General features: G+C 28.3%; 1 protein-coding gene across 2 annotated transcripts in view; it reads left to right on the top strand.

Moving 5' to 3' along the window:
* LOC106683171 (probable E3 ubiquitin-protein ligase HERC1) overlaps nt 1–11,945 on the top strand; it is a 75,099-nt gene that overhangs the window by 17,167 nt on the left and 45,987 nt on the right. For both annotated transcript variants that reach the window (XM_067046064.1, XM_014424462.2), the window contains exons 17-32: nt 627–782; nt 861–984; nt 1,066–1,230; nt 1,310–1,525; nt 1,613–1,753; nt 3,439–3,613; nt 4,551–4,681; nt 4,999–5,143; nt 5,216–5,399; nt 6,644–6,766; nt 6,842–7,025; nt 8,411–8,597; nt 10,003–10,122; nt 10,338–10,596; nt 10,938–11,064; nt 11,139–11,300. In XM_067046064.1, the coding sequence (XP_066902165.1) occupies nt 627–782; nt 861–984; nt 1,066–1,230; nt 1,310–1,525; nt 1,613–1,753; nt 3,439–3,613; nt 4,551–4,681; nt 4,999–5,143; nt 5,216–5,399; nt 6,644–6,766; nt 6,842–7,025; nt 8,411–8,597; nt 10,003–10,122; nt 10,338–10,596; nt 10,938–11,064; nt 11,139–11,300 (2,599 nt within the window). The remainder of the gene's footprint in view (nt 1–626; nt 783–860; nt 985–1,065; nt 1,231–1,309; nt 1,526–1,612; nt 1,754–3,438; nt 3,614–4,550; nt 4,682–4,998; nt 5,144–5,215; nt 5,400–6,643; nt 6,767–6,841; nt 7,026–8,410; nt 8,598–10,002; nt 10,123–10,337; nt 10,597–10,937; nt 11,065–11,138; nt 11,301–11,945) is intronic.

The raw sequence follows: 11,945 nt of genomic DNA on the forward strand, positions 1-11,945 counted from the left end.
ATAATACTCAAATACAATTAAAAAAATACATATTTAATTTACTTATTATTTTATACTTACTTTGACATTTAGTTACCTATTGTTCTTTGTTGACTGATTTTTAATAAGAACACTATGAGTTAAGATTATTTATATGAGGCACTCTGTGGTATATGTTAGCTGAAAAAATAAAGACTTATCTCACATTGTTAAAATGTTTGTTAATTGCAATCTTGAAATCATTTATTATAATTTAATATCACCATTACTTTAAAAATTCTTTCAAAAATCTATGAAATCATCCATAAAAATATCGGTTAAGCCTTGGTTAAGACGCCATAAATGTCAGATACCATGTTTTATGATAAAGTTCCTCACATAAAGAAAATGTTCATTATTGAATTGCATGAGTGAGAGAGGAAATTAAAAAAAAAATTTAGTTATTGCATTCAATTTTATTAAAACTGGATTTTCTGGCCTCAAATATCCTTATTGAGTTTAATCTGTACTGACTAGTTAGTTATTAAATAGTCAGTATTCTTATTTAATTTATCTTATTTATAAATCCATATTGAATTTTTTAATTTAGAAATTATTATATTTCTGTCACAGTATTAAAATTTTCAATGCTATCACTTTTTTTTAAGATGGAAATTTTGAGCAATGTCGAACACAGTCTCAGAAACAACGATGATCATAACTGGCGGTCTGGTCTTCATGGATCCTGCCATTTACGGGATCTATTAACTTCAATGCATACTCATCTTCTATCGTATGCATTTTTTGTTGAAAATCATAAGCAAGTGAGTGTTGATATATTTTTTGTTTAATTTTTAAATGTTACTGATTTCTATAAAGATTTTGTTTTTTTATCTTTTCAGACACCTCCCTCTACTAAACTTTTGCAGAGTCACATAAAAATGCTTTTACCAATGGCTGGAGAGTTATATGCAAAAATGGCTGAAATAATTTCGAAGTATCCTTCTGTTATTGATAACCTTTATGGTATTTTGTTATATATTGTTGAATTATTGTAATTATAGTTTAATATTGATATTTACCCTTATTATTATTTTTTTTTTTCAGATATTCTTTATTACTCATTAGGCGGATTTCTATTATCAAATTTGATTCATTCCTTGTTGCTGTTCCCTGTTACATATGTCCAGCCTATGCTGTCGGAACTCATAGCAATATTAGCACCCTTGGACAAATTGAATAGGTTATTGCCATTAGAAGCCGATGACTCTGGTATATTAGCAATATTATTATAGTTTAGAAATATTTATTAATTTATGTGGTTAATGAGTATTGTTTAACAATATTACAGAAGTGAATACTCCAACTGCTTCTGATCCAATGCCTCATAATTCGTGGTTATGGTCAATTGATTTAGAAAGAGCTTGCAGTTTGGTAATTGGTCAATGTTTCGGCGGTATGGTTGTAGGATCGCAATTGACTGTTCAAGAAAGAGAAACTTCTTACTGGCTTGATAAACCTCTTTTAGCCAATGGATTGGAAGAACTACCAAAAACCTATGACATCAGTACGTTTGATCCTAATTGAAAAAAAAAAAAACTAGTTATTTATTAAAATGAAAAAAATTTAAGGCTTTTTTGTATTTCAATTCCAGGACACATAATTGAAATATTTCTATCTATAGCTAAAGCTGATAGGACAATAAATCCTGGTGAACTCTACGATAAGTATATGGAAACCATTGGACTGAAAGAAAGTCATTTTCTTAGGTCAGCTTTTGGTGATGGAAGCAGAGGTATGTTTAGTTGTTATGATGGTTTATTATTCTGAAAATTATAATTAATTTAAATTTAAAAAGGGTAGATTCCCCACATGTTTGTATCATGTCATTGTATCACTTAAAGCGAATTTACTTGATGTATATATTTTTATACAGTTGTAAATAACAATAAATAAATTATTAAAAAATTTTTTTTTTCAATTCGGTTTGGATTCTATCAGACAATCTTTTTTTTTAATTTTTAATGGTAGCTGCCTGATTTACGCAATCGGATTTTTTTGTCCTTATTTTTATTTTGTATAAAATTGGGGTCAGGGGTTTTATTTTTTGATGCCCCCTTTAGCCACGCACATTGAAAAGCCAAAAAGACTCCGCAACTGCAAAACCAACTGTGTACCCACGGTGCCCAGCACACTCCCATGTTGCCAAATAAGTGCTCACCTTCTGTATTCAGGTAACTGAAACGCCTTTGTTTGATGAGCCTGAGCCTTTCATGGTGGGCGCCAAAATTTAATCTCCGTGAGGATCAAAGTATTATGATTCTCTACAATTGTTGTTCTTGATCCAGCTTACAATAGATGACAAACGTTTTCCTTCATTTCAGTTCATTGTTACATAGCATCCAACCGGAAGATATATCACATGATCAGCATTCTCCAATTTAATGGCTTAGTGTCTTAATTAGGTTTGGTTTGCATGGTACATTATGTATTAGTCTTATATTCGTTGTTGCCTATTGTCCATTTTATGCATGCAGTTTGATCTTAGAATTTAATCATGTGTTCGTTTGATTACCATGGTTACCACATTTGTGCATGTTTCTGTTCCATATTTATTTTATCAGTCGTTGTCTATGGGCTCTGGAGCCTGATTAGGATTATTTCTTTCATTTTATAGCAGACTGCTCCATCTCCCATCTCTTTTCATTTTTCCAATTTGTAAATCCAGCTGAGCCAAATTTAGGTGGGCGCTTTGTCGGATTTACACAATCCGATTTGTTCGTCTTTTTTTAATTTTGTATAAAATCAGGGTCAAGGGATTCATTTTTTATGCCCCCTTAGCCAGGACCTAGCCCCTACTACCATGCCACACCCGATGACTAACTAGCCAGCCTCTGATTAAGAGAGACATTATTCACGAACACCTGGCAATATCCATGGTCTTCACCAGTTTGCCTATTATCAACTTGGATGAGGGAAGCTCCAATCAGACACAGAAGGAACTGCAGCAGTGAGACTTCCCACACCTCACAAAAATATGACATATCTTAATGAATGAGACCCCCGTATCGTTGTTATTTGCCCCCTCAGGAATAATACTTGGATTAAAGAAAAATATATGTGCTCACTAGTAAACAGAAAATGTCTCATGATTTAAACTCTCATTCTACACCAATTAGTATTTTCAGGATACAACCACGATTTCTGTAGTAAGGCACGAGCAAGATCCAGTGTAAACAGTAGCCATAGATAATTAGTATGATAATAAGTATGAAGCATATCCTATATAACCTATGGTACTGGTCAGCAAACTGCAGCTCATTTTTTTACACAGATTCCATATACTGGATGACTTCCATCTCCCATAATTTTCTCAAAATCATTTTGGATGTTAGATATTGAAACTGATTTCAATTTTTATATTTGTAAACATATATCTCATTTTTTTTTTTTTTCTGATTTATCAAATATTGTTTTCAGGTAATTTACATTTCTCAGGACAAGATATCGAAGGTGATAAGTTACTCATTTCTTTAAGGGATTATGCTCTTACTTGCGATCTTGCTAATATTTTAGACAATATAGCTTTAGTGTCAACGATTCGTCTGTTTTTATTAACTTTAATAAAACATTCTGGGATCAATCCTTATAAAACGTATGTATTTAGATTTTCCATCACCTTCAGTAAAACCTCAATCATCTCGCATTTGATTAACAACTTTTGAAATTAACTGGACTGGCTATTAAGTAAATAAAAGCGTTTTTTATATTATTGTCTAGTTTGGACCTAGAATATGATGACTATATGGATTCTATATTGGATATAGAATTATTATGACTATATAGGATGTTGAATTATTATGACTATATAGGATTTATAATTACTATGACTATATAGGATATAGAATTTGATTATATAGGATATAGAATATTACTGCCTGGTTGTAGAAGTTTTTATTATTGTTGCCTGGTTTCTCTAAAAAAATTAATTTTGTTTTAAACAAAATTTATATTTGGACATACGGGAAGATCTGATTGACTGTGTGTATTATTAATAAATGGAATATGGTCTGGGTGCGGTAAAAAACAAAACTCGAAAGTAATAACTATTTTTATTTGAGCCTACGTTTCGCCTCACTTTGCAGGGCTTCGTTAGGGTTGTTTTGACTTCAGTTTTTTTTTTTTTTTAACCGCACCTGGACCATATTCCATTTATTAAAAATTTATATTTATTTTTAAAATAAGTTTTTGTCAGTAATAAACAGAAAAAAAAGTTTATTTATGTTTCTTTAATTTTAATACCGGGTTTCTGATTGTTGCATTTATACTGTTTTTATTTTAGAACTGAGTGATTGTGTATACTTTAAAATTTAAGCCCTACCAATTACGGTTTAAATTTTTATTTTTAGTTGCATTCTTGATATTTTGTTTACTTGTAGATCTTAGTTGTATGTAGTTTTTAGGAATTAATTGCATGGATTTTGAAATGTGAATATTTTTTGTCTTGGTTTATTGAGGTTTTACTGTAATTTAATATTTTTAATATGTCATGTCTAATTTATGTTTTCATTATATGTTTGAAATGATCACAGGAATAATTGGACTGAGCCATGCATGCTTGAATTGTACAGAGCTGCCCTGAGGCTTAGAGCATCATTATTGTGTTATGACAAAGAGTTAAATGAGGATTTTGAAAGAAATGACTCTGACTTATCATCAGACCGTAAGACAGTTTAATTATATAATTATCAATTATTAATCACCTTATTAATCTATACACACTGTTTAAAAGGTAGTCCTTACCTAATTAGGTCCACTCCATGAATTTTGAAAAACTATTTTAAAAATACCTGAAGTTCTTTAGAAATTGATAGGTTAACCAATGTCGAACAATAAAATATAAAATTCTTTATAATATGGAACTGTTTTAAGGGACATAATAAAGTAATAAGTGGTTATAAAAATGATTTAATTTATATTTTATTTACTTATTTCTAAAGTTAATTTATCAAATAATTAAACTAGTTTTATTTATTTTAGGTAATGAAAAATTGAAAGATATTTCTTCTTTAGTCGAAGATAGATGTATATTTTTGTTAGTTGCTGTACGTGGTCCAGAAAATCTATTCTGGTTAGACAAGACCGAAGAAAAATGTAATCATGAAAGTAGCATTTTTATACAGAGGTTTGTTCTATATTTTGTTTTTTAAATAGAATTAATGATAAACTTGAAATTGAAATAATCTTTATATTTTAGGCAAAGCGAAGAAGCTAAGTTGGGAAATAATTGTAAATTATTTAGTTTCTGCAATTTGGTAATGGAATTTGTCTTGGATAATGCGAAAAATAGAAACGTTTCAAATCTTTTTGCTGAGAAAGGTTCTTCAACAGAAGTTTCAACACTGTTCTATGCTATGTCTGCGGAACAAGAGAGAGCTGAAGTAATAAGTTATTTGCATTCATTATTTTTTCAACTTATAGTCAGAGATTATTTGTATATTTTTGATAAATAAATAAATATTATATAATAATCTTAACTAGGGACCATATTTATATGAAATTGCATCTTTTGTTCTATTGCTTCAATTGTCACCAATCCTCAACTGATATTAAAAAAAATGCATGTTTTTTTTTTTTTTAAACAATGTTGCAAATTTTTGTTTTTTCTTCACAAAATTGTATTTTCTACTCTTTTTGGTCTAAATTTTGATTTTTGTTGCATAAAATTAAATGATTGACTAATTTTCTCATATTATACATACATAGGTATATGTATGCCAATATTAATTCATTTTATTTTATTTTTTGTTTAAAATTGACAAATTTGAGGTAAAACAATGCATTAATTAACATATGAAGAGTCAAATTCATCCTTAAAAAAAAAAAGAACAAGTAAAAAAAAATATTAAACACAGAATATTCTTAGAATAGATTTAACCAGCGGTTTTGGTTAACAAAGAAAGAGTCTCTCTTGGGCAAGCTTGTTATAGAGAACAAGCAGTTCAGTTGTTGAGTGTTATTGTTTTTAACATTAATTCTCAGTTTGCCTCTAGTAGCCCATTATTCTTCTGTCTGACTTCGTTGGGGCCAGTGAATTTTTTTGTATATGGTTGAAAAATTGAATACCAGCTCTTATAAAATCATTTAATACAGTTAGCTTCCTCATAGATCTTCAATTATGGACAAAATTTTAGGTTTTTATTTACGTTTGTATAAATGTAAAGAGTATTTAGCAAGGTTAATTTGATTCGGACAAGGTTTAGTAAGATTTATATATATTAATATTATAAATTAAACTTAGAGGTGTTTTGATGTTTTATAAACATTTTGAGTTTTTACTACACAATTTTGAAAATTTTAGATTTTCAGTACACAAAAATCCAGTCTCTAATCATGACTTATGAATTAGTTATTATTAATCTCATTAAATACAAACAAGATTCTGTCATTTATTGATCATTGACTAGTTAATATGAAAGTGTTATTATTTTCTTTTCTTTTTTAACTTCAAATGGTTTACTACTAAAATAATATTTATTACTTATATTATAATAAAAAAATATTCAGTGTTGCAGTAATAATAAATATGTAAATTACCAATATATTATTTTATTTTTTCAATAGTACTACAAATTCTTTTATCTATTATTTGTTTTTAAAAATTTATCTGGTATTGATTTCACAGCTTCGCCTTACTGCACTACATCAAATATTAGAACTTTCAAAAGCTTCACAAGATTCTAGCAACAAAGAGATTTCTGATGAGAATGATGATGAATTTTCCACTTCTACAACTCTTCTCAATTGTGTACGTTCTTTTATTATTACTTAATTCGCTCTTAGTTAGCTGATAGCTTACTATAATTGTTAATAATTTTTACAGGTCCAGGAGCATTTACTTAGCGGCTGTTTTGGGCTTTATGAACTGCCGAGCACTCAACTTTTAGACTATATGGAGAATATACAGACTGTGCCGCTCTCTCTAAAGAAAGAAATTACGAAAGCAATACACTCCATCTATACGATTATTATTGATTCTATCAAAGCCCGTGTTCAAAATGATGATGGTAAATTTGTTAACTTTAATTGCTTAATCACCTCATGATTATTATATTTATCTACAATAGGTATGGTAATACGTTTAATCCACGAAGTATTCTCCATGGTCTTTTACTACCTACAAAAAATGTTCAGGCATCATGCTAGTTCTATATTTAGAAAAATTCAAATTTCTTTGACTGAAGAAATCTTTTCTTGCTGACTGCATCTGTTCAGTTGTTTTGAAATTTTCCATTCATATGTGCAAAGCATCACAAAATCTATCTAATTGTCGATAATATCTCAATGATTAATGAAGGAATGATAATGTAAAAACAGTTGCTCAAAAGGAAAGAAAAACTAGGAATAGTCTTAGTCAGTAAAAGGATGTTAACGGTGTTTGATTTGATTTAGGGTATGTCTGTAGATAAGATTTATAAGGTTTCAGTTCGAAATTTATTTGGATAGATTCTGAAACAAGTCATTTTAGTTCATAGATTTATAGGTTGATGTAATAGAATTAGGGTTAGTTCAACTATGGTTGAGGTTACTAGAATTATAGTTCAAAGTTAATAGAATGGTCAAGGATGAAGACATGCTCAAATAGTTTGGAAGTGGATGGGTTACAAGAGTTGATGAATTATTATGTTTGAAAATTCTGTTATAGACATTTTTTTTTTTGCTTCTCCGATATAGGAAAAATTGCAGGTTAGAGAAGAAGAAGGGATATGATAAACTATCCCCCTTAATTGTTTAATTATGTTTATTACCGTTTAAATATGATACCTCACAATGTTGAGCGCTCAATTGCTATTTAAGATAATTTTGATCTGTAAACAGGATTTAATGCACAGAACTGAAGGTAACTGATCCGTATTATTTGAAAATAGACATAAGTAGAATCAGAATAAATCGGAAAGAATTTTTTTGCAGCCAAATAATTTTTAGTTTCATATTTGTATAAAATAAATAAGTATAACTTATAATAAAATGATAAAGAAATAAGTATAATTTTAAATGCTAATTTTTTATGATTGTATATATCACTACTTTATCTATGATAACATGTACATAAATCTGACAAAAAAAAACTTTTTATTATTTTAAAGAAGTAAAAATGAACATTTCATTGTTGAGGTATCTTGCATAAATTCTTAAATCTGGAAAACAAATTATATATGTATTTTAGAATGATATATTGATTTTATTATTATTTGTTAATTGTATTATTGATTTTTTTTTAAGTTATCACAGCTTAGCCTACAATTTACCAAAATTATTATTACAATTAAAAAAAAAATATATATATATATACTGCTTATAAATAAATAAGTTACTTATTTATATATTTTCTCTTTTCTTTTCTTTTCTCTGACTCTACTTACATTTTCTTTCTTTTTTAATTTCATTTCAGTAAAAAGTCAGAGACTGCAAGCATTGACTATTTATATTTTAAGTGTGAGATATTTTCCTGAAGGATTAGAACATATCGTGAATTGTGAACTTCTTCCAGCACTAGTCACAATTTCAATGACAGATCCAAATTCAACTCTGTCAAAAGCTAGTAATAATCTGATTAGAATCATAGCAATATCTGTTGGGTAAGTAATTATATGTAGTTTTATCATATTTTATTTTTTTGTATATATATAAATAGTTGACCGTATAATCTAAAATATGAAGAAGACGGTCAGGGATGCGGTAAAAAAAGAACAAAATAGTTTTCAACGTTCATTTTTTACCGCAACCCTGACCATCTTCTTCATATTTTATTATTCTGGCTTTTATATGTAATTGATGTATGACCTAGGCGTATTGTTTGTCATTCCATGTATAACTTTAATTAAATATAAAAAATTTTTTGAACCTTTCATGTTGATTATACTTGTTTCAAGAGAATGTGTATAGTTAGTGGGTGTTAATTAAATTTATTCTGTGAAATGTAAGTTAGTTGCTGGAAAGTGATGATTTGGAATTAAATGATAAAGTGATGTATATTAAAAATGAAAGAAAATAATGGATGTAACTGTTCTTAACTTGAACTGAAACAATAACAACAATTAAACAATACAAAACCTTTATATATAATTTAATGGATATTTGAGCTCATATAAAGAAAGAAAAAAATTATTTTATATAATAAAAAAAACTAGCGTACTATGAAAACAATTAAATTTTGAATGCACATAAAATATAAATTAAACAGGGTTACTAAGTTATGGTAAGATTGAAGAAGCTGTCCTGGAGATGGTCACTTCTGTTTTGTAGTGCAGAATCATGTTGATCCAAAGTAGTTTGAAAAGAAAAAGGTTTTCCTACAGTTAATCTAATCAGAAATAAATAAAAAATAAATAAGATAAGTAAATAAAAAAGAATAAATAATAATAATACAATAATAAATAAATAAACGAAATAAATGAAGGCTTCCCTTTGAAATAAGTTTTGCCTCCTGGTAAAGTGCATACAATTTTGGCTGTGCTATTCCCAATTGTCCCACTTAATGCTTGGTGTTGATACTGAACTCGGATATAGAGCTAGACTCTAGTGGTGAGATGGATAAGATGGATACTATGAGTGCTTAAGCATCTCCAGCTTCTAGATCTCTTTGATACACAGCATATTCATTTCACATGAAAATGATTAAATAAATGTTATTTCTTAACATTAACATGATACTTTGAATTTAAAACATCTAATAATACCGTATTTCAAAGTAATTATTTATAAATCGTAAATAATTCTTAATTTAGACTTATGAAACAATAAATTATAACTTTTACATATTAAACATTTACATTTTCTTTTATCATCAAAATAATTATAAACTATTTTTTTTATAATATTTTATACATTTAATTGCTCAATTTCCAATGTATCTGTTCTGTTCATGGTAACAGTTAACACTTTGATTTTATTCGACGAGGGACTTATATCATTATAATATCATTACAATATATTTTTTTCTTACTTCTTTATTTTATTATTTGATTCAATATTATTTTCCAGACTGTATGCTAATGAATTGGACATCAACGTTGTAAAAAGTGTTGTGGATGTGCTCCATATATACCTTGAAAACCTCGTTAAGCTTCTCACACCTACTATTATCGATCCAAGTGTTGAAATGTAAGTAAATTCTTTGTTTTACTAATTATATAATTACCTAATTTTAAATTAAAATTTCAGTGTTGAGTCTAAAAAATTGAATTATTTTTTGATGATATTATTTAATTTTAAGTAATGATCTTGACAATGATAACTCTTATGGTTCTCATAATCAAACTTTTAATTGTATTATTTAAATTATAATGGGTTGCAATTGATGGTGTCTTCACCTCTAGGTATCCATTAAACCAAGAAAATCGAGAAGTGGAGTACAGACTGAGCGACTTATTACTCCTCCTGGTCAATATGTGTTGTTCGCCCATAATCAGAGAAGTCGTCAGTACCAGCTCTTGGAGCGGTGCATTACTTGCACTTTTGGGCGTAAATCAGATGGGATATCCGTATTTAACTGTTCTTAAACCAAGAATTCTAGTCCTTGAACTGTTGGGTAAACTGCTACCGGAACAAACCGCTTCTAATGAAGACAAGGAGCAGGTAATTTTTTAATAATTGAGTTAATTTTCCAAGTATTCAATAATACTTGTTTTCTTTCTCGATCACTCAAGAACACTTTAAAATCCACAATTCCTATAATCTATTACCTATTTTTTTGCTCTTTTAGTTTTTTTTGCTCATTTGTTTCTCCTGAGGATTTATCATGATACTTGCTAGTTTAGAGAGTTAATGTTGATTCATCTTAAGTTGATAAAGAGATAGATTTATCTTCTTCAAAATAGTTGTTTAAAAATATTTCTTTACTATGGCCTATTCTAATTATAATATTTTGTTATTAGTCCTTATTTATAAATTAAATAACTTTTTTTTTTTTATCATAGGTTATCAGAGTATTATTTCGACAACTATCTGCTAACATGTGGACGATTCCGCAAATTTTGGCTGAAAGGCAAGCATACATAAAAGAGATGGATTTGGATACCCAGCTCGAAAGATTAATGAGTCCAGGTTATTTTATTATCTTTTCTAATATATTTAAATTATAAAAATTATCGTTTATAAAGTAAACGTTTCATTATTAGGCGGGGCAAGCCTCCTTCAGGGAAGCTCAGACGATTGTCTGCCTGTTATGGAAATTGGATTTGATCCAGAAAAGTGTGTCAGTTGCACTGTGGAAACTGGGAATATTCTAGTTCACGGCCAGGGGCGAGGATATGGGCTTGCCAATGTTTCTATTACATCTGGTACGTTTTTGTTATTACTAATTTTACGTTTTAATTTTATTTATTGATTTTACTTGGTGTTATTGAATTAGTTTGATTGGTAAAGCTAATTAAGGTTTATTGTGTGCACAATTACTTATCACTTCTCTAAAAATCTCATCCTAAATTGTAATAATTTTTTCCACCAGATATTTAGGTAATTAACTTTTATTGACATTCAATTGTGCAGTTAATATAATTTTTCTTAAATACCTTAAAAACAATTCAGTTGGCTGTTTAAAGCTAGAGTCAGAACAAATAATGGAAGATTTTTTTTAATATAGCATAGAATTTATTATCTAGTTGCTTGATTTGTGTGAACAAATTAAAAATTTTGTAATTAATTGTAGGAAGATAGTCTGCGTGGCGGTCAATAAAGTTGTAAAATAGTAAATATTAACTATTTATTAATAACCTACATTTTGCCCCACTTTGCAGGGTGCATAAAAAAAAAAGAGGAAAAAATATTGTATTTGTTATATTAAGAAGTATGTGTTAATTTACTCAGATACAATTTTTATATAAGTATTAATGTTATTTCACTATTCATTACTCTATTTTTACATTAGCAATTTTATCTCATTTCTTTATTTGTTATTCATTAGTATTCTATTCATTTATATTTGT

The sequence above is a fragment of the Halyomorpha halys genome, unplaced genomic scaffold (assembly GCF_000696795.3).
Source record: "Halyomorpha halys isolate HHAL.00 unplaced genomic scaffold, Hhal_1.1 Scaffold471.1, whole genome shotgun sequence".
Lineage (NCBI taxonomy): Eukaryota > Metazoa > Arthropoda > Insecta > Hemiptera > Pentatomidae > Halyomorpha > Halyomorpha halys.